The sequence below is a fragment of the Nicotiana sylvestris genome, chromosome 9, assembly GCF_000393655.2.
Source record: "Nicotiana sylvestris chromosome 9, ASM39365v2, whole genome shotgun sequence".
NCBI classification, from domain to species: domain Eukaryota; kingdom Viridiplantae; phylum Streptophyta; class Magnoliopsida; order Solanales; family Solanaceae; genus Nicotiana; species Nicotiana sylvestris.
The window spans coordinates 172,517,752-172,541,532 of NC_091065.1; the positions used below are offsets into that span (position 1 = coordinate 172,517,752).

Sequence of the window (23,781 nt, forward strand, 5' to 3'; positions counted from 1 at the left end):
AATAAATACCTTAATTGTAAAATATTTCAGTTTTCACCATCCAAACTGGAAAAATTAGGGGGAGAACCCTTTCCCCCTTCTCTCTCTTTCTCTCTCTTCCAAAAAGTCTCTTTGACCACCACCATCACCACCCTCTCTTTCTTCCCTTCTTCCTCCTATCTACTTCAACCTTTCCTTTCCTCTCTTAAATCTCCATTATTGTTTTCACATTCTCCAACCCAACCTTAATATATAAACATATTTTCTTGACCTTCTCTTTTCTTGAAATTATATGTATATTGATCTATGTTCAATTGTGTTATGATCTGAAAAAGGCAAAAGTTTGCATTTTTTCATCATTTTCACCAATATGGGCAGCTGTTTTTCTAGCTCTAAAGTTAGTGGCTCAAATAGCAATACCCCTTCTACAACTACTACAAATGTAAATGTTCATCACAACCGTCCTTCAACAACAACAACAACAACAACTGTTACATCAAGAAAACAAGAGGGGTCAAATTATAATAGAGATAAAGGTAATATTAATACAAAAAACAGCCACCAAAAACAACAACCTAGGAGTTCTCAGCAGAATGTTGTTGTTAAGCCAAATTCAAGAAGACAAAGTGGAGGGGTTATTCCTTGTGGGAAAAGAACAGATTTTGGGTATGATAAAGATTTTGATAAGAGGTATACTATTGGTAAATTGTTGGGTCATGGCCAATTTGGGTATACATATGTTGCTACAGATAAATCTTCTGGAGATCGTGTTGCTGTTAAGAAAATTGAGAAAAACAAGGTACTACCATATTAAAAATCAGTTTTTTTTAGCTTCATTTGTTGATTTTTTTTGGTTCTAACATTCATTTTATATGTATGTTTTGGTTGTGGAATGTTTGTTTAATTAAATCCTAGGGATGGTTTGTGTTCTTTTTTTTTTCTTTTTTTTTTTTGAAATCTTCGATTGACTGGTAAATAGAGTTTCAATGGCCAATTATTGCCAATTATCATCATATGTAGGCGGCTGTAAAGTTTGTCTTATGGTAGCTTTGGCTCCGACTCTGTATGTGTGTTAAAAAATCCACTAAAGAAGTACAAATAGTAATAGATTCAAACCTAGCAAATCAAATGAGCTTTGGCAGAAATTCCAAGCTTGAACCCATAAAGTTAAAATCCTGGATCTGCCTTTGTTAGGGGCGGCTAGAGGGTCAAGCAATTAAAGCTATAGCTTTAGGCCCCAAAATTTTGGGGGCCCTAATTTTTTTTGTTTGTTTTTTACTCGTGTCCGATATTCTCATTGAGGCCTCGACTAATTCGAATTTGCACCACGTAAGGCCAAGCAAAAGGGAACTCGCACTCTAACAGGATATCATCCATAGGGCTCAAACCCCATCTTGGCTTTAGGCCTCCAATGTTGTTGAGCCGCCCCTGGCTCTGGTTGTACTTGAAATAAATGCTCTGTAGGCTCATATTGTTTTGGGGTCTTTACGTTCCTAGAAAAGAATATCCATCAGCCATTGTAATGTTGGCTTTTGTTAGTAGAAGTCTATGTTTATCTAGTGCAAACACTGTCCATTTTGCTAGATTTTCTGCCTAATAAAGGAGTATGTTTAGCTAAACCTTGATTTTACCTGCTTAAGCAGTTATCGTAAATGGCTAAAGAGTGAATCTTGGCTTGTAAATAGACATCAAATTTGAAAAAACGTAGGTGCACTTTTGTTTGGTTTGTCTTTTGGGGTTTGTAGACTTGTCGTCAGTTGTGGAGTTGTCATCCCTATAGGATGACGGGCTTATGAATGTTTGCAAATACTAGTAATTTCATTGTGTTTTTCTTTTTCCTTTCTTCTATCGTCAAAGCTTGTTAACTTTTACTTTAATTGTATGATTATCCAGTCCGTTACAGTAGCAATATACCGTACTAATTCTTTTTTGCTGCAGATGGTTCTTCCAATTGCGGTTGAGGATGTGAAACGAGAAGTCAAGATATTGAAGGCCTTAGCTGGTCACGAGAACGTGGTTCAGTTCTATAATTCATTTGAGGATGATAATTATGTCTACATCGTAATGGAGTAAGTTTGGTTGTTTTTTTGATTTCTAACGTCCTAGTTTATTTGCCTACAACTGCTCCTTCCACTTGAATCACAAGTTAACGTTTTTCAATTTTTTTGTTTTTCTTTAGGTTATGTGAGGGTGGGGAACTATTGGACCGAATCTTGTCCAAGTAAGTATTCTGAAATTACCAGTTTCAGTTGATTATTCAAATTTCTGATTATGAAGTTTACTTATAAGGGTTAAACATAAATCTAAACCAGAAAAGATAGTCGATATACTGAGAAAGATGCGGCGATAGTTGTACGCCAGATGCTAAAAGTGGCTGCTGAGTGTCATTTACATGGTCTGGTGCATCGAGATATGAAACCTGAGGTGTGCAAACAGTTCAATACTACTTTTGGCTTGGTAATGCTACTTGATATTGTTTTCTTTAAACAAACTTCTTTTTCTTTTGTAGAATTTTCTCTTTAAATCTTCAAAGGTGGATTCGCCATTAAAAGCCACAGATTTTGGTCTTTCAGACTTCATAAGACCAGGTAATTGGATTCTTTAGAAATCTAATGAGTTGTAAATTTTTATATAAAAACATCTTTCTGAAGTATTGATTTGTCAACGATCTAGGGGCTATTGTTATGGTTTTCTATCTTAAAGTAAAAGACTAATCAGAGGAAAATTATAAATGCAGGAAAAAAATTCCAAGACATTGTTGGCAGTGCATATTATGTAGCCCCGGAGGTGTTAAAGCGTAGATCAGGACCTGAATCAGATGTATGGAGTATAGGTGTAATTACATACATTTTGCTATGTGGCCGTCGGCCCTTCTGGGACAAAACTGAGGATGGTATATTCAAGGAGGTGAGAATATTTTGTCTGTAGTTTAGAAACGTTTCAAATTGTGTTTTAAATTGGGAAACCTAGGGAAAGGAAATCACAGTTTTCGGGCTCTAATAGGCAATTAACATTCTGTATAAAACTACATGCTTACCTTTTGTCCTTTCAATAGGATGTTTCAGGTTTCTTTTTAACTTTAAGTGGTAGTTTGAAGTTTCCACTTCCTCAATAAATCTCCCATTCATTTGGAATTTCCGGATTACCGTTCACCCTTTTGATATCATCTCATAAACATCCTCAGTCTTGGACCATCGATGTTGTTTCCTTTGTAGAGAAGCTGCTGCTATTTATTTGGTTAACTTTTTTGTTTTTGACGTATGCTTCCTTGGAGAGGCCCTTATCTAGAGCGTTTTTCTTCCTTTAAGATTTTTAACAATTTCGATATTTTGTAAATTCTCTGCTTTTTGCCTGTTTCTTTTTTCTAACCTTTTTCCAATATGCTAAGGTCTTACGAAACAAGCCTGATTTCCGTCGCAAGCCATGGCCAAACATAAGCAACAGTGCTAAAGATTTTGTAAAGAAATTACTGGTGAAGGATCCGCGTGCTAGACTTACTGCCGCTCAGGCCCTATGTAAGTAATATATGATCCTGAATTAGTACTATTAAATTATATAAAGTCTCATTACAACTTGTGGCATAGTATTCCAATCAACTTGCAAAAAGATGTTACCAATGTCGTTCCTTTAAATTTTTTGATACGATGAACAATTGTTTTGAAACTATCTGGTCGAACATTTTCAGCGCATCCATGGGTCCGAGAAGGAGGTGATGCATCTGAGATTCCACTCGATATTTCTGTTTTATCCAACATGCGGCAATTTGTCAGATACAGTCGCCTAAAACAGTTCGCTTTACGGGTAAGTTCATTGCTTTCTTATTTCGTAGACCTTCTGTTAAGGTTATTTCAGATATACGAAACCTAATTTCTGGATGCTGTTTCACCATCGGGCAGGCGTTAGCTAGCACGCTTGATGAGGAGGAGCTCTCTGATCTGAAGGATCAATTTTCTGCAATTGATGTGGATAAGAATGGTGTCATCAGTCTCGAAGAAATGAGACAGGTATTGCTCATCCTTCATGTTGGAGCTTGTTTTTGTCCTTACAACTCTCACTGGCTATCGGCAAACATCTGAGGCACCGACATTTTGTGTCATTTTGATGCAAAACAATATATGATGCATATATATCTCGTCATCTGTTTTAGTGGCTTATCATATTCATTTCTAATGCAGGCCCTTGCCAAGGATCTCCCATGGAAAATGAAAGAGTCACGAGTTCTTGAGATTCTTCAAGCGGTAAACTTGTTTATCTAAGTATGAAGTATCAGGAGCAAAACATGACATTTGATAAATAATTAGAGAATTATCACAAAAAGGACCTTTTGTCGCCTTAAGCTGTTGCATGTTTGGAACTGCTTTAATATTCACATTCTCCCCTAAGGGGAAAGGAAGAAAACAAGAATCATGTGCAGGCCTACCTCTCTGTCCCCTCTCCCCCCTCAGATGAACTCAAACACCCCCCCCCCCCCCAAAAAAAAAAAAAAGAATGAAAGAAAGAGAAAAAGAAAGTAAGAAGATAATAGCAAGAAATAGGTGCAAATTCTTGAAACCAAGGGTGTGACATAGAGGACAATTAAGTGAGATGAAAACCACGGAGAACCAGGGTTCAAATCCAGCAGAGGCAAAACATGCTAGGTGTTTTCTTCCAATCTCCCGGAGCTTTGGTGGGGCAGAGTTATCCGTTACCTGAACTAGTTGAAGGTAGCAAGTACTCAATAAAATAGTCGAGGTTGCTCTAAAAAAGAAATAAGTGGCCAAATACCTGGGGGTTGCTTTAAGGTTGTCGAGGACACGTCTGAATGACGGATTACATATTCCAAATAGTTCCTGCACTATAATCCCTGTTATGATATGAAAATTACTCAACTGTCAAGGCTAATATTGCTGTTTAATCTCTGTAGCTTTCATCACACACAATTTCATCACTTTCTACTATATGGTCTCTTGTGCAGTTCAGAGACCTAAAGTATTTTATTCATTGGTTGGCAGATTGATAGTAACACAGACGGGCTTGTTGATTTCCCGGAGTTTGTGGCCGCCACTCTACATGTCCATCAGTTGGAGGAGCATAATTCTACAAAATGGCAGCAAAGATCACAGGCTGCTTTTGAGAAATTTGATGTTGATAGAGATGGATTCATAACTCCTGAAGAACTTAAAATGGTTAGTATCTGATGTTTTCTGCTCAAGTGAAAACAGTGTTATTTACAGATTTCTTCCCAAGAGAAAGGGTTCATAGCATCTTGAATGTCAGTTATTACAATATTAACCATGTTGTTGACCAACCCTACTATTGTTTTGCAGCACACGGGTTTGAAAGGCTCGATAGACCCACTTTTAGAGGAAGCGGACATTGACAAAGACGGGAAGATAAGCCTGTCAGAATTCCGTAGGCTTTTAAGAACTGCTAGTATGAGTTCACCAACGGTGAGAGATTCACGGAGAAATGTAGCTTTGTAAAATATGTATAAACGGAGAGGTGGACTTCATCAGAAAATTTTATGGGAAGACGACAATGCTCGTAGACATGTTCTCTTGTGCTTGCGCGCGCTTGCATGTCTCAGAATGGAAGGCTCCCGATATGATGGTGTTTAGAGACACGTAGCCACGTGGCACTGTGTAGCTAGTGGTCGCGTGCCAAGTGTGTTTTGTTGAGTTTCCTTTTGCACTTCACAAAGAATTTTTGCATGAAGTTGCTTTTTTCCCTAAACAACCAGTTGCACATGTCTGTAATCTGGTAGTTCTAGTGTATATTCTTCTTTGTCTCTGTTGTGAGTCTCCAGGTTCTTCCTCCCTTTGAAATTTCTAATATTATGTCATATATACGACATAAATGTAAATTGGCTGTATCAAAAGGTTTGTTCTGTATGATTTATGGCACTTGTTCAGAAACTCGGTTGAGAAAGGTTAGGTTTTAGCACTCAAGGGTGCGGCCTGGTGGTTCACTGAGGGAGGAGAACTTGTGAGGTTTCAAGTTTAAATTTCTGCGGAGGCATAAAATAAATATTAGATAAGTTCTTCTCTTTCGATACCACCTAATGGAATAGTTGAGGTGAGCGTGGAGCTGTGGACACCACAAATGAAGTAGATAATGTCATAGTAGGCATAATATTTTGGAACTTCATCATTTAAGCAAACGTTTGGCTATAGATTCCTAAATTTATTTTTAAAAAAAAATTGATTTGGGTGAAGTTTGGTTTGAAGATGAAAATTTATTTGGACATAACTTTTCAAAACATATTTTACTTTTTTTTTTTGTGGAAAAACATGAAATGCTACTAGTACCCATAAGTTTTAAGAACTATCGAAAATACTCAACTAACTCTGAAGAAAATTTATACAAAACAAGCGAAATAAATCTAAAGAAAATTTATACAAACATTAGTAGATTTTAGCAAATTACTTTCAAATTTTATCCTTGCGGTGGATTGCCACAGATTGGCACAACAACTTTGGCGAAGGTTTTCTACTGTTTATAGAGAAGGGCAAAACCGCGTGAGTTTAATGAAGGAAAAGTGGGCAGATATGGATTAGTTGGGTCATAATAACAGAAAGTCGGCTTTTTTTATAAAATATATAATTTTTGAATTTTCTTTAAAAGCTAAACAGTAATATTTTGGGCCAAAAACAGCTCTTGAGCTGGTTTTGGGATTTGAAAACTTGCCAAAATATAGATAAAATCTATAAACAAACAGGTATTTGCCAAAAAAATTTGGAAAAATCTATGATCATAGGGGGATTGAGCCATCCGAAAGCTAACTTAACAAGGCAAGGAGAATTGGAAGGAACAATAAACTTCAACATATTGCATGTATAAAATTTTAAAGAGATAAAGGGAGACATATGAAATAGTCTAACTATAATGAATTAGTACTCTGCCCATTGCAGTTTGTTTGGAGGGTTGTTACGTATCGTTTCATAATATATCGTTTTGTATTGTATTGTACTGCATTGTTTTGATGAAACAATATTTTAGACAGATTGTATCATTTATCGTTATTTCATAATGTCACGCACCAACAATATGAATAAACTTGTAATATTGTTAAAAAAAGGCACATGGAAGAATTATTGTATCAAAAGACAGGGGAAGAAATAACACATTTATCTTTTTTCTCCTTTTTTTGAGTTATTCATCATTTTTTCCATTTATTTATATTACAAATTCTATCTTCATAACTCACACCTCTTTATCTTCATAACCTATATTTTTAATAATCTCAATAACTCCCATGCCTTTCACATTCACAACCTCTAAATATTTAATGTATAAGTTTATGACAATTTATTACATGTTCCTCCACATGTACTTATATAAGGACTTCTATGTTTTGAACATATATGATTGATACATGTTCCTCCACATGTACTTATATAAGGACTTCTATGTTTTGAACATATATGATCGATACTAACTTTATATTCTATTTATAATAATTTGAGCTATCTCTATATCAAAGGTTGTAGTGGAAAAGAAAAATTATACTAAGGTATGGTATAATTTTTATTCGTTGTTTTTTGTTTAAGGTAAATGCAAGAAGATATTCAATACAAACGTGAATCTCTAGAAGAATGTTTAAGAGAAAGTGTCAAATAATGAGGTGAAGATTGAAGTAAAGCATATTTCACAATTCTCATTAATGGTCTTTGATTTTGTCATCTTTAGGTTTATGTTGTATAAGTTGAAGTAGTGATTTTTTTTTCAAATAATACATAGATATTTTGATATCTGGTTTTTTTGTATATATTTATACTCTACAATTGCAATAACTTTGAGTCGTGATGTTCTCTGATGTCGAAGTGAGATTCTAATGTGTTTTTCTTTTCCTGTTATAAATAGATTTATCATTTTTATAAATATATTTTTCTATATGTTGTTAATTCTTTTTGCCTCTATTTCTTTTCTTCAATGAACTTTTTTGAGTTGTTTTTCCTTGTCCGAAGTTGTTTCTCTTCTAACACTAAATAACTCCTTAAATTTCCTTCAAATGGGTTTTGTAAATTTATACCATATTTACTAACGTTCTTTTTCAAAATTCTCAGTTCCTTTCAATGTTTTCATAATACTCAAAGATTTATTTATTTTTGGTGTTCAAAAGAAAAAGGAAGAAACCAAAGTAAATAAGAATGAGATCAAAAGAAAAATGGCCCTACAAAGAAAAACTATAGCGCCATGACCTTTCTTGAGGAACGAAGATAATTCTACCACCATTATCGTAAAAACTTTATTTGTGTTATGAAGGTTGTGCCAAAAAATTCAAACATTTAATTCACTAGGTATTAATCTATGACATTGACAATTTGTAGATAACTTTAAGTTAACGTATAATATAATCTAATTAATTAAGAAATCATATTGTAACGACCCGACCGGCCGCTCTGAGCAATTGCACTTCGCTTGATAGTTTTCGGGCATAAGTAGCTCTGTATGATGTATTATGACTTATGTGAATCGTCGGTTTTGTTTTTTAGGTTATTCGGAATTGATTTGGAAGAATGATTCTCAGCTAGAAGCATTAAATTTGAAAGGTTTGACCAAGTTTGACTTTTTAGTATTTGACCTCGGATTGAATTCCTGATGGTTCCGTTAGCTCAGTTGGTGATTTTGGACTTAGAAGCGCGTTCGGATTGAGATTTGGAGGTCCGTAGTAGAATTTAGCTTGAAATGACGAAAGTTGGAATTTTGGAAAGTTTGATGGGAAGTGGACTTCTTGATATCGGGGTCGGATTCCAATTTCGGAAGTTGGAGCAGGTCCGTAATATCAAATGTGACTTGTGTGCAAAATTTGAGGTCAATCAGACATGATTTGATAGGTTTCGGCATCGGTTGTGGAAGTTTGAAGTTTCAAGTTCATTGATTTCGAATTGAAATGTGACTCGTCGTTCCGATGTTGTTATGTGTGTTTTGAGGCCTCTAGTAGTTCCATGTTATGATATGAGACTTGTTGGTATATTCGAACGGGGTCTCGAGGGACTCGGGTGAGTTTCAGATATGTTTGGGTTGTGTTGCGCTCGTTTTTTATATTTCGACGTCGTTTCTTCAAGAATAAATGATACCACATTAAGCAAATAAGTTCCTATCACTATTTTTATTAAAGCATTACATTCATATCGTAAGTACAGAGCCATAGCAAAAAGAATCGTCGAATTTGGACATCGTATAAGGGAGTTATGCTCATTTTAGTGTCGAAGAAGAAAGCTGGTATTGGTGTTTAGCAGATGCGAAGTTGGGTGTGCATCTGCGGCCCCGTGGGTGCGAATTACGGTCAGCAAAAGCGGAAATGACAGCTGAAAATGCACAGGTGCGGAGTTTTTATCGCAAAATCGAAAATCCATGTGTATAAAAAAATCAGACTGCGTTCTTTTGGTATTTTGAGCATATCTTGAGTTCTAGAGCTCCGATTGAGGTGATTATCGCGGCGTTCTTCTCTTCTTTTCATGGGGGTCAGTATATAACTATAATTTTTGTATTTTAATATGATCACAGAAGTTCAGTTTTGAATTAATCCATATTTTGATTGGAGAATTGAGGATCTTTATCAAAGACTTTTCTAAAGTGAGTAACTGAGTTTTGAACATCGATTCAGAGTCAAAATTGGATGAAATTAGTATGGTTGGACTCATAATTGAATATGTTGTCGGATTTTGTGAGTTTTATCGGGTTTCGAGGTGCGAGCCTAGGTTGCACTTTTTGGCCGATTTTGGGCTTTGATTAAAGATTCGACCTTTTTCGATTGGGATTGGTTACTTTAACATTATTTGATGTATTTGAGTTGTTTTTAGTTAGTTTCGTTCTATTCGGAGGTCAGAACGCGTAAGATGGCATTTTTGGAGCATCGTTTGGCTTGCTCGGTATTGGAATTGGCTTGTTCGAGGTAAGTAACTCTTCTAAACTAAGTGCTGAGGGTATGAAACTCCGAATTACGTGCTATGTGACTGGTATTGAGGTGACGCACATGCTAGGTGACAGGTGTGTGGGCATGCACCGTGTGACTTGTGGCTCCACTATTCCTGTGGTACTATGTAGTTATCTGATCTTACATGTCATCATGAAATTTCTACGTAGTTGAGCTATTGAGCGGTGATCCATATTAGACACCATGTCTAGGCTACATGTTTATCATGTTGGGACCCACTGAGGTCATTTCTACTGTTGAGTTATTTGCTTTCATTGCTTTATATACTTAGTCTTACGCATTCATATGCATATCATATCTCAATCTCTGCTGTTATTTATTGATACATCATATCATCATATTTGGGCTAGTTTTATGACATTGTGAGCCCGAGAGAGAGAGAGAGACTGGAGAGATTGATGATTGAGTGAGGCCGAGGGCCTAATTCTTAGGATATTGATACTATAGCACGTGAGTTATCCGTGCAGATTCTGATATTGATACTTTAGCACGTGAGTTGTCCGTGCGGATTATGATATTGATACTATGGCACGTGAGTTGTCCGTGCAGATTATAGTGCTTGGGCTGTAGGAGCCCCTCCGGAGTCTGTAGACACCCCTAGTGAGTGTGGTTGATTATATTGGGGGTGGACTTTCCCTGGACATGAATCTTGTTTGAAGCATTTATATACCCGGAGATGGATCTTCTCCATGGGACCGGATTGGCCTTCCTCAGTACTGAGTGACTGATGGTCAGTGATGTATATATTCCGGGATGGATCTTCCCTGGGCCAAATGGGACATATATAGTACCGAGTGGTTGAGCACGATGAGTGGAAAGTGTGAGTCAGTGAGATTGAGTACTCTGAGAGAGTGAGTACATGATTCATCTCTGAGATACATGGCATTGGCATGCACACATGACATACAGGCATAGAGATGCATTTTTCCTCATGTTGTACGGTATCACGTCATTCATGACTTTTTACACACATTGAGATGAGGGTATAGAGAGGTATTTCACACATGCTATCTGGAAAGAAAATGAAACATCTTACTTATTTTGGAAAGTATTTTTTTTTTTTGAAAAAATTACAGTTATCAAACTATCTCATATTTTTCGATGATTTCGGTAAAAGATTTGGATTTTCACTAATATTCTTGAAAAAGCGGAACTATTCTCAGAAAAAGCTGTGAAAAAGCTGAACATTTTATCTATAAGTTACTTCCTTATTTATATGCTCTACATTGTTATGAACTGCTGTTGGTTATTGGTGTTGGACCTGACCTAGTTTCCAGCTCCTCACTACTTTCAACATAAGGTTAGGTTTGTTACTTACTAGTATATGGGGTCGTTGCACTGATACTACACTTCTGCATATTGCGTACAGATGTTGGCTGCTATTGTTGTTGTGTTCGATGGTTGCTGGATTTGAAGATATACATGCGTTTCGGTTATAACTGCCTTTTGTTCATAGTAGCCGTAGATTTATAAAACTCTGTTTATGTACTTTTCAAACAGAAGATGTACTTCTTCATATCAACTTTGTAAATTCTATTCTTAGAAGCTCATGATTTGTACTACCAGTCCATGGGAAATATATAAAACTTCAGATAATTTCTTTGTTTAAATTATTTTATTAATATGATTGAAATTTGATAGTTATTAGTTGGCTTACATAGCAGGTTGGGTTAGGTGACATAACGACCAGTGGATTTTGGGTCATGACAAATTGGTATCAGAGCTCTAGGTTCATAGGTTCTATAAATCATGAGCAAGTGTCTAGTAGAGTCTTTTGAATCGGTATGATGACGTCTATACCTATCTTCGAGAGGCTACAGAGCATTTAGGATAAACTTTCCATCTTTCTTTCCTTATCGTGCGGCATTAATTCAGCTTGAAGCGTAACTCTTTGAATTCCTTCCACACATTTGTATGCACACATAAGCGCTCGGTATCAGCTGTGCATCGATGGCTTATGATTCCAGGGATCAGGTGCAAGATGTGATTTCAGTATGCTAATGATGGGCCAGTTTGGAGGACTTGAGGCCGGGTTTTAATTGTAGCTTGAGCATAGAGGTGTTGATTATGTGAGCACATGCTTTTGGATTTATATGTCTGGTATTGTCCCTATTGGTGGAATTTATGGTTGGATGACTACGTGATGAGTATGATGTGACTGTGAAATGTGTTCATATGGTTTGAACATGACTAGAAGGGTTTGCTTGAGGTGTAGAAAGAACTATTAAGTGCTTGATTTCCATCTTGATTTGGCGTATAGTCTCGAGTTATGGGTGTGTTGAAGGATCTTTTCATGTTCTTTAGTTGAGGAGTGAAGTAGATTTTCATATCGTGATATGAGTTCAGGCTCAGGAAAATTAAGTGATTGCGTAATAGTTATGACTGTGGAAGGGTATAACGAGATGTTAGTTTGAGGCGAAGTAAGTGGGTTATCTCATGCGGGGTGTCCTGAGGTTTGTGTGATCCCCATGTTGTTTTGTAGCGAGTTCTCTTTTACCAGTGAATTATATGTGTCGCAATTTGAGTTTGGATTGTTTATGAGAGTTGGCTTGACTGTTACAAAAGTGAATGCGAGATTTGAAGATGATTCGAGATATTAGATGGTTTGTGTTACATAAGCTTATGGAGGATTTAGTTGAACTTGTGCGGGATTTGGGAAGCAACAGAGTATGGGTATTATAAGTTATCAAATGATTTATTCCTTGGCTTTGAGCCAAGTGGGGGACTCTGCTATCAACGAGTTGATTGCGCGGTTATGTGTTGTATTGGTTTCAGTTTGAGGTATACGAGTGAATTAGTTATGACTTATAGTGGTCGAGATCGAGGATGACTCGAGTAAGGGAATTTCTGGATATGGGTTGTATTACACTCTATATGTATATGGAAATCATGGAATTATTGAGTGGTTATTCGTGAAGGATGTAGTGTTCATGGAGTAGAAATTTGCTCGATTGCTTAGAGGTGGGGTTACTTCCTTGGGTGTTGGTGTGCTAATGGAGCACAGGTCGTTCAGTCCGTTTGGGCGGTGCAAATTGAGATTTGAGTATAGTGGATGACTCTCGAGAACGGTTCTAATGGATTCAAGATTTATATGTGGCAATTGAGAATTTTGCGGATTTGTATATGGCTAGAGGTTGAGAGTTACATTGGAGTGTCGAGACTCGCAGTATTTCTATATCATTATGGATTCTACATTCAGTGTCAGGAAGGTAAAATGAACATCTTTAAATTCACATAAGGTCTCTTTAGAGTAGGTATCTCGGTTGTGGTACTTTTGGGGTGCTTAAGAGAGCATTCAGCGGCTTATGAGCCTTAGGGTTGTGTGGTTTTATGCTAGGGTCTCGTATGGTGAGTCTTGGTTGAGAATTGTGGTATTATGGCGAGGAGAATTATCAATTTAAAGGTAATTCAGAAGGAACTCGGAGAAATATGACAACTTGGTAGTAGGTTGGATCGGCATGGTAATGGATACAATCGGTTCTTTGGGTGCTTATGATGTGGTGGGTTTCTACAGGTGTTTGGTGGCAATGCTCTTGGGTTTTTGGTGACCGGCATGGCTTGGTTGAGTTAGAGAGATTTAATTTTGATGGCTTAATCATGTGCAAATGGGTTTCGAAGAGATCTCAATAGTTTCTACCACGGTTCGAGGAGTATATTTCCTACTGGCGTGAGGAGCATGCAATGTATAGTGATTTTCTTCGGATGAAACCAAATGGAAAGTTCTTGTCTAATTGAGTATGTAGGTTCTTGTGACTCGTAGTGGATTATGAAGTTCTCGTATTTTTCATATGATGGCATGGTATATGCGGTGTGTTGTGTGGGATCGAGATTGGCATGTACAAGGTCACGATTCGATTTTGAAGGGAAGGACATAAATTCTTAGGCAACATGGACGGTTTCAAATGACTAGGTAAATGAAATTACTATTTGGTATGGCTTGATGAGAGTATACATTTCAGAAGGGGCAATGTGTTTTGATTTATGGATACTTCATTGGTATTGCGGCACTCTCCTAGTTGATCGACTACTGATATTCAAAATTTTCTATGTGGCACGAAAGAATTTTAGAAGTATTCATTCCTCGCGAGATGATCGTGTATGAGAGATGTGTTAGACATTCGGGCAGTGGATTTTGGGATCAGATATAGTGATTCGTATGTTCTATGGATTTGGAGACTAGGAGTTTCCAGGAGCAGATTGTTTTTTGGTTGTGGACTATGAAGTTGTGGTCGAAGCTAGCCGGATGATAATATGTGGTATGATTAAGTCATTGTGGACTTTCTGAGGGTTATTTATCTATTTGTGGATGACTATAGTTGATTTGGGGGTCCATTGGTAGGCCCAATTAGGATGTGTATCCTACACCGCATCAGATTGGTTGGCTCCATACTGCTATTGCTGAGGGAGGTGCCATTCGATTATGGTTGAGCTTATTCGACTTCTGAAATGATATGTGAGTTACTCTTCTATGCTATGAGAGGTTGTGATTCATTGGTTATATGCACATATGGTGCGGTTCTATTGGGGTCTTATAGTAGAATTTGAGTGAAAAGAGTACTAGGTATTGCTTGGTTGATGGCGTATTGGTTATGCTCTTTCGGGTTTTGTGTGTGTCATTTGCTTCTTCGTGGTTATGGTAATGCACTTTAGGTACTTGATATCGAATTTCACATGGTTATTGATTTTTGAGTAGGTGGCTCGAGGTATATAATATGGATCAACGTTTGGATGGGGTCACGCATTGTCACAGAGTTGTATGAGGTATGATCCTTTGTGTGAGATTCGTGTGTTTCGGTTCTACGGTGTGTGATGGGTTCTTAGCATTGCGTTATGGTGGTACCCGTTGAGCTTGCGGAACGGTTCTCTTGTTTGAGTCATTTTTCATGTTTGAGTACATTTAGAATATTGTTTATTGGTTCACGACTTGCACGGGTTGTGGCTTTAGATTGCATTGAGGTGCCATGTAACTAGAGTGGTCGTGTTGGATGAGATGAGGTCGTTGGACCTAGAATGGATACTATTGGATTTTATTACAGTATGGTTGGAAGGATAATATCGAAAATCAGGTTAGAAATTTGCTATAGTTTTTGTTGAAGGATAGGGAGCTCCATGACTGGTTGATATGATGAATGGTTACGAGTTCTGCGCGTTTCTTACATCATTGGCAGTGTACAAAGTTTTTAGAATGAGGCTTTGTTTGATATGAGATTTATTACCAGTATTGGGTTATTTTGAGCAGCTACTTTGATTAGAAATTATCGCTATGAGTATTTGAGTTATGTGGTATATCATGTGATCTCATCTTGGGTTATGACTATGGCTTGATATAGCTTGTTTAGTCTTATACAATGAGTAGATTCGAGATTCTGATCTTATAGAAATTACGGATGTTGGAAATTTGGTTCTAAGATTTATGGGCTAGGATGAATTATGAAATTTTCGTTATGTTGTGTTGTCAGGCCTATGTGGGATAAGTGACGTGGGATCACCCCCGGGTATACACATGGTAAGGTTACACTGTGGTTTGATGGCTTTGAGAACAACTCTGGGCATGTTCGAGGACGAACGTATTTTTAAGTAGGGGGAGAATGTAACGATTTGACCGATCGTTATGAGAAATTGCACTTCGCTCGTTAGTTTTCGGGCTTGAGTAGCACTGTATGATGTATTATGACTTATGTAAAACATCGGTTTTGGTTTTCAGGTTATTCAGAATTGATTTGGAAGAATGATTCTCAACTAGAAGCTTTAAATTTGAAAGATTTGACCAAGTTTGTTTTTTTAGTATTTGATCTCAGATTGGATTCCTGATGGTTCCGTTAGTTCCGTTGGGTGATTTTGGACTTAGAAGCGCGTTCGAATTGTGATTTGGAAGTCCGTAGTAGAATTTGGCTTGAAATGACGAAAGTTGGAATTTTGGAAAGTTTGACCGGGAGTGGACTTTTTGATACCGGGGTTGGATTCCGATTCCGGAAGTTGGAGCAGGTCCGCAATGTCAAATGTGATTTGTGTGCAAAATTCGAGGTCAACCGGACATGATTTGATGGTTTCGGCATCGGTTGTGGAAGTTTGAAGTTTCAAGTTCATTGATTTTGAATTGAGGCGTGATTCATCGTTCTGATATTGTTATGTGTGTTTTGAGGCCTCAAGAAGGTCCGTGTTATGATATGGACTTGTTGGTATTTTCGAATAAGGTCCCGAGGGGCTCGGGTGAGTTTCAGATATGTTTGGGTTGTATTGCGCTCGTTTTTTATTTTTTGATGTCATTTCTTCAAGCATAAGTGGTACCACATTAAGCAAATAAGTTCCAATTTCTATTTTGATTGAAGCATTACATCCGTATCGTAATTACGGAGCCATAGCAAAAAGAATCGTCGAATTTGGACATCGTATGAGGGAGTTATGCTCATTTTAGTGTCGGAGAAGATAATTGGTACTGCGAAGTTGGGTCCGCATCTGCGCCCCCGCGGGTGTGAATGATGGTCCGCAAAAGCGGAAATGACAGCTGGAAATGCACAGGTGTGGAGTTTTTATCAAAAAGCAAAAATCCCTGTGTATAAAAAAAATCAGAGTGCATTCTTTGGGTATTTTGAGCATATCTTGATTTCTAGAGCTCCGATTGAGGTGATTTTCACGACGTTCTTCTCTTCTTTTTATGGGGATCAGTATCTAAATACAATTTTTGTATTTTAATATGACCACAGAAGTTTATTTTTGAATTAATCCATATTTTGATTGGAGAATTGAGGATTTTTATCAAAAACTTTTCTATAGTGAGTAATTGAGTTTTGAACATCGACAGAGTCGGAATTGGATGAAATTAGTATGGTTGGACTCATAATTGAATGAGTTGTCGGATTTTGTGAGTTTTATCGGGTTTCGAGGTGCGGGCCCGAGTTGGACTTTTTAGCCGATTTTGAGCTTTTGATTAAAGATTCGATCTTTTTCGATTGGGATTGGTTCCTTCAGCATTATTTGATGTATTTAAGTTTTTTTGGTTAGTTCCGAGCCGTTCGGAGGTCGGAAAGTGCGAGATGGCATTTTCGGAGCATCACTTAGCTTGCTCGGTATTGAAATTGGTTTGTTCGAGGTAAGTGACTCTTCTAAACTAAGTGCTGAGGGTATAAAACTCCGAATTACGTGCTATGTGACTGGTGTTGAGGTGACACACATGCTAGGTGACGATTGTGTGGGCGTGCACCGTGTGACTTGTTGCTCCGCTATTCTTGTGGTACTATGTAGCTACCTGATCTTACTTGTAAGCATGAAATTTCTACGTAGTTGAGTTATTGAGCGGGTTAGACACCATGTCTAGGCTACATACTTATCCTGTTGGGACCCACTGAGGTCATTTTTGCTATTGAGTTATCTACTTTCATTGCTTTATATACTCAGCCTTATGCATTCATATGTATATTATATCTCAATCTATGATTCATAATATTGGGAGCGAGAGAGAGAGAGAGAGAGAGAGAGAGAGAGAGAGAGAGAGAGAGAGAGAGAGAGAGAGAGAGAGAGAGAGAGAGAGATTGGAGAGATTGATGACTGAGTGAGGCCAAGGGTCTGATTGTGAGGATATTGATACTATAGCACGTGAGTTGTCCGTGCAAATTCTAATATTGATACTTTAGCACGTGAATTGTCCGTGCATCATGTGAGTTGTCCGTGCGGATTCTGATATTGATACTATGACATGTGAGTTGTTCATGCAGATTATATCGCTTGGGCGGTAGGAGCCCCTCCGGAGTCTGTACACACCCCCAGTGAGCGTGGTTGATTATATTGAAGGATGGATCTTCCATGGCCATGGATCTTGTTTGAAGCATTTATATACCTGGAGATGAATCTTCTTCATGGGGCGAGATTGGCCTTCCTCGGTACTGAGTGACTGATGGTCAGTGAGGTATATATTCCGGGATGGATCTTTCTTGGGCCAAATGGGCCATATACAGTACCAAGTGGTTGAGCATGATGAGTGAAAAGTGTGAGACAGTGAGATTGAGTACTCTGAGAGTGTGAGTACATGATTCATCTATGAGATACATGGCATTGGCATGCACACATGACATACAGGCATAAAGATACATTTTTTCTCATGATGTACGGTATCACGTCATTCATGAGTTTTTACACACATTGAGATGTGGGCATAGAGAGGTATTTCATATATGCTATCTGGAAAGAAAATGAAACATCTAACTTAAAGTATTTTTTTTTTTGGAAAAATTGCAGTATCAAACTATCTCATATTTTTTGACGATTTAGGTAAAAGATTTGGATTTTCACTGATATTCTTGAAAAATCGGAACTATTTTCGGAAAAATTGTGAAAAATTGAGCATTTTATCTCTGAGTTACTTCTTTATTATATGGTCCACGTTGTTATGAACTGTTGTTGGTTATTGGTGTTGGACCCGACCTATGTTCCAGCTCGTCACTACTTTCAACCTAAGGATAAGTTTGTTACTTACCAGTATATGGGGTTGGTTGTACTGATATTACACTTCTGTACATTGCATGCAGATGTTGGTTGTTGTTATTGTTGTGTTCGATGGTTGCTGGATTTGAAGATATACCTGCGTTCTGGTTATAGATGCTTCTTGTTCATGGTAGTCGTAGATTTATAAAACTTTATTTATATACTTTTCAAACAGAAGATGTATTTCTTTATATCAACTTTGTAAATTCTATTCTTAGAAGCTTATGATTTGTACTACCAGTCCATGGAAAATGTATAAAACTTCAGATAATTTCTTTGTTTAAATTATTCTATTAATATGATTGAAATTGGATAGTTATTAGTTGACTTACCTAATGGGTTGGGTTAGGTGCTATCACGATCAGTAAATTTTGGATCGTGACACACATGTAATAATAAGTTATTACCAATCAAAATTTTTAACGCAGTAAATAGGGTAGGCTTTCATTAGTTTAAAAATCACTAGACAAGGAGTTATTAACTTTATGAAATAAAGTATATTTTCGGGTTATACTATCGATGATCGAAAACTTAGTAAAGTTCATAATCAACTTGCAAACAATACTCATTATTCTAATGTTATGATTTACACACAATTAGTTTTGGTTCTTATCTTATTAAGTGTGTTATTGAAGATTTTTTTTATAAAAAAATTAAATATTCTTGTGGATGTTTGGTGAGTTTTATTCTTTAAATTAGCGTGTCATTATCTCTAATTTAATATTGCAGTTACTCAATTAAATGAATCCCATAAAAGCATGCTTTTAACTACCACAATAATATAATAAATTAACCGAATAAAAGTTTTAACATTTATGTTGCAAGGTAAGAGGAGGAGGTCTTCCTAATGATGTTTTGTCAAAAAATATATTTTTTCTCATAAATTTTTTCAGTTTCTCAATATACAACTAACAATAATTTAATTTAATTTATTTGTGTAATTAGTAGTGTCACACCTCCTTTTTTACTACACCCCAAGAGGGTGTATAAAGAGAGTTTTTTCAATTTAAGCGACAATCGAAACAGGATGATTTATTTATTAAATTCAGAATCGCCACTTGGGATGATTAATGGTGTCCCAAGTCACCGGTTCAAATCCCGAATCGAGAAAAAGATTGACTCTGTATTACAGTCTGCGAACACAGAAGTCCGGGTAAGGAATTTTGTTAACTCGGGAGAAGGTGTTAGGCATTCCCGAGTTCCGTGGTTCTAGCTCGGTCACTCAACGGTTATAACTGGCCTATTATCTGATTTTAATACATGTTTTAGCCTATGGTTCAATTTTAACTTTTTAGCCGCTTTTATTTATTTATTTTTTGTAAGGAAGATTGCATTGCCATTTAAAATATGTCTTGAACCACGTCAAATAAATGCACCCGCAGTCCGCAACACATTTTATTTAACGTTGAGATTTGGATTTGGGTCACATAAATGCGCACCCGGGTTTAGGAAGGTAAGCTATTAAAATAACGCGCCTAAAGCAATTACGCGTTTGCAACTTTGCGAGGGCCATGAAAATTCGCTAAATGGAACGCCTCGATTCCTAAGGATAAAACATTAATCAAGTGAGGGCCGTGCAATTGAAATTTTGTTCGGCACGACACATCTCGATTCTAATTTTCAGGGGAAATCCAAAGCTAAACTTTGAAGCCATGAATTGTAACTTAGCTAATAGCTTGCCTCAAATTAACTAAAAGGGCTTACCAATTAAATACGGCTTAAGGAACTTGAACTATTTTTTAAGTTAAGATGAATCTAAATTGTGAATCCAAACGAGCTAAGGCATGAGGTCTACTTCAATTTTGTTTCACCACCTGGGCCTGGCCTGACGTGAGGCCCAACGGCTCACTAAAACCGTCAAGCTGTAAGGGTAAAATTCCACAACAAATTCCATTGAGCCCATGCATGAAGCTCAATTTTATGAAGCCACGCACAACCCGAGTATCAGGGGGGTTCGCGTGTCGAACCCGGAGAACAACAGAAAGCGATCAAACTTTTAAAAATGTAGTGACAAAAGGATTTGAACACCACAGATCCATAAACTTGATATTGAACAACCACCAATATTAAATCTATAATTACTAGGCATTGAAGCACCGATTGAAACTAAACTTAAATCCATTCCAAGCCATTTTTAAGTTAACCACATTCACATGATAATCATTTACATACCATAAATTGAAATCGTTGAAACATTAACTAGATAGTCATGCTTCCCCTTTTAAATGTTCATACTCAAATCGATTGACGAAGCATTCCAGTTTTTAAAACACTTCTAAATTAAATTCAATCACATACCCTTCAACAACACCTTAAACAACATCATTTCTGTTCTTAGCATCTTTAAGAGCAATTCAAATATGAGATTGGTATCAGTACATTATCATTTGGCTCATCTAAAGCCAAAGTGAGTTGAGGACGTATCTAAGTTGATTGAGTTCTCCCAAAACAACATTTCAGCAGTCTCAAGCCAAATACAACTATATGAATTCAATTACTCAGATAAAAATTAACTAGAACGAACCCATGACACTTCGTTTGGCCAAAAGCACAAAAAACACGAAGAAATGTAAGTGAAACACAACTAAATCTACTGCAATGCTTTTAGCTCTTATTTCCATCTTCAATATGAAACTTACATCAGGCAGAACTAAGAAAATGTACCTGGAATTCACAAGAAAAACAAAATCAGAGGATGAGTGAGTAGCAAGAAGCAGCAACAACAGTTAACTCTAAACTTCAACGATGGAGCAGTAAATTCACATAGCTTCCAACCCAGGAATGATGTGCAGTAATCCAAAAGAAAATAGTTTCAATCGGCAAGAGCCCAGCAGGCTTTAAACCAAACTCAATCCATTTCCATCCCCAGGTGAATCAAAATTTGTTTCAGAAATTGAAGACCTTAAAAATCACATATGAAATGCAATGCAACAATAATTGTATTGGAATTTTCAGCCGTTTTTTCCCAGTACTTTTTATCTCTTCAGGTCTGCCTTGAATGGCAAGATAGGGATGCCTTTAAAGGCAAGACAATAAGGCAACTAATAGAGACTCAAATTTTCCTTTAGGCCTTTTTCATGTTTTTATTTTTGCCTAGATATCCCTATTTAGTTTTCAGATTTTCAAAACAATCCCAAAGTCAGCTTCCAAGAAGCTTCCATTTCAGTTATACAAAGATTTCCTAGACTAGACTACCCAAATTACCCCTTAATGATCCTGTTTTTACTGCTGAAACCTATGAGTATGGGTCATGGGTCAATGACCCATATGTTCAGGTCCAAATGAACAAATCAAATGAACCTCAAGCCCAAACCAAAAGGAGTCAGAAACCCAACCAAATTGCTGATAAGCAGAAAAAGGAAATAATTGTGTGATTTCAGAAAACCTAAGCTACGATTGATGATTTTTCTTAAGCTAAAAGTACTAAATTGAAATTAACACTAAATTACCAATTTATTAACAATCTAACCTAAGCTATTTTATCAGAAAGGTTATCATAAAATCAAGAGAAACATAGGATATTGGTTAATATTTTAAAAGAAAACTGAGGAAATGAAACGAAAATAAATACACAACCACACACGAAAACAAACTGCCTCAACGGAAAAACTAGGCTTGAAGCTGATTTTAGTCGGGGCATGCTAGATAAGAAAAGGAGAAGAAGAGGCGGGGCAGAAAGATGAACAAAAAGGCGAAGAAAGATAAGAAACTTACCGATTTAAACTTGAAATCACCGGGTAGTTCTGATTTAATCCCAAAATGGTATAAATCGCCTGTTCTTTTTTAAGAACACACGAATAACACCATTCTGAGATGAACCAGGCTTTGAACACTCGGAGGAACTGGAGGGATGACCTTGCATGGATGAACTTGACTTTGACCTCTAGAACTCGAACCCTAGATTTAAGATTCGAGAGGTTTTGGGGGTATTTGAAAGAAACTAAGTGGGGATTCGGAATGGGGGGGGGGGGCTTGGAGATTGCATGATGTTGATTTGGGGGTGAGAGGAGGTGGCGCCGCCGGGTTTAAGGCGGTGGAGAAAAGGGGCGGCGGGTTAAGGTTCATATGAGATTCTTTGAAGGGAGGGGGTTTGGGAGACGAGAAGAGGGGGGTGACTTGTTAGGACCATTATATAATAAGTGAGGGCCCAGTTCCTAGCCGTTGATTTGGGCAAGATCAAGGGCTCAGACGAATCTCAAAGAAACGAGGTCGTTTGGTGGGGTGTGGCGACGGACCAGGTAGGGAGTGGGTTTTGGGCCGAATTGACTGGGTCTTGGAAAAAGAAAAAATGACTTGGGCCTGTGTAAATTTAATTAAAGGCAGCCCAAACTATCAACCTTCTTTCAAAAGTCTTTTTAATTCCCTTTTTTTTGTTTTTTCTTTTCCTTTTTAATTAATTAAAACTTAAATTAAAAACTCCTAAAAAGTAATTAATTTACTAAATTAAGCTAAAAACCTAACATAATATTTACAAGAATTAATTACTTCTAAATTAAAGGGGAAAATTATTGATTTATAGTTAAAAGGCTAGAAATGCAAAAATAAACCAATTTTGTGATTTCCTGTTTTTAATAAAGCACCTAATTTAATAATTAACCTCAAAATGTGAAATAGATCCTAAATGCAAATGCAATGTATTTTTGTGTTTTTCATTAATTAAATAAAATAAACATGCACAAACAAATGCATACAATTGACAAAAATGCCACAAAAATTCACAAAATTGCAAACAATGAAAAAATTTGTTTTGTTTTGAATTTGTGGGAGTAATTCATATAGGGCAAAAATCACGAGCTCACAAGTAGTTTTAAGAATCTATGCAACTTTTATTTTAATTTTAGTTTTTGTTTTTCTTAGTCTTGGACTTTTATAATTAGATAAAACTTAAGTAATATTCATTGATAATATACGGTTAACTATATATCACATAGATTATTTACTACAAATAAACTAAATTTATAAATTAAACCAAATGCATTTTATTTGTTGACGATTTTCTTTCTCATAAAAAGAGTAATATATCTACATTTGTTATTAACTAGATAATTTTTTTAAAGGTTTTATTGATGTTTCTTAAACCCCGCGCAAAGCGCGGGTAAAGTTACTAGTTTAATAATAAAGAAGGACAAGATGAGAGAAAAATATAAGATATCAATACGATCACACCAAATCAATTATTACATAAAGTGACATATTTAACGATGGATTTAAGATACAATATAATAAATTTAAGTAACAATCAACATAAATATTGATAAATTTTTATCATTCTTTTGTGAAGGGACTAGCAAGAAACAATGCCAAAGTATTACCAAAAAAAAAAAAAAACAATGCCAAAGTGGCAATTGGAATGCATCTCAAAACGACATCGTTTGTTCCCCTCCTCCCCCCTGTAGTCCTGTACG

General features: G+C 36.6%; 1 protein-coding gene across 1 annotated transcript; it reads left to right on the forward strand.

Moving 5' to 3' along the window:
* Nucleotides 1–117: 117 nt before the first annotated feature.
* Nucleotides 118–5,849, forward strand: LOC104216115 (calcium-dependent protein kinase 18-like). The gene is made up of 12 exons (XM_009766088.2): nucleotides 118–778; nucleotides 1,918–2,048; nucleotides 2,159–2,200; nucleotides 2,292–2,403; nucleotides 2,489–2,567; nucleotides 2,717–2,886; nucleotides 3,368–3,494; nucleotides 3,665–3,780; nucleotides 3,876–3,983; nucleotides 4,155–4,217; nucleotides 4,971–5,144; nucleotides 5,286–5,849. Exons 1-12 carry the CDS (start codon nucleotides 350–352, stop codon nucleotides 5,439–5,441), a joined length of 1,707 nt encoding a protein of 568 aa, XP_009764390.1. The 5' UTR covers nucleotides 118–349; the 3' UTR covers nucleotides 5,442–5,849.
* The last annotated feature ends 17,932 nt before the right edge of the window (nucleotides 5,850–23,781 follow it).

Coding starts and splice junctions, on each gene's coding strand:
- LOC104216115 (XM_009766088.2), top strand. CDS start 350: ATGGGCAGCTGTTTTTCTAGCTCTAAAGTTAGTGGCTCAAATAGCAAT. Junction 779..1,917: donor AGAAAATTGAGAAAAACAAG/GTACTACCATAT, acceptor TTTTTGCTGCAG/ATGGTTCTTCCAATTGCGGT. Junction 3,495..3,664: donor TACTGCCGCTCAGGCCCTAT/GTAAGTAATATA, acceptor GAACATTTTCAG/CGCATCCATGGGTCCGAGAA.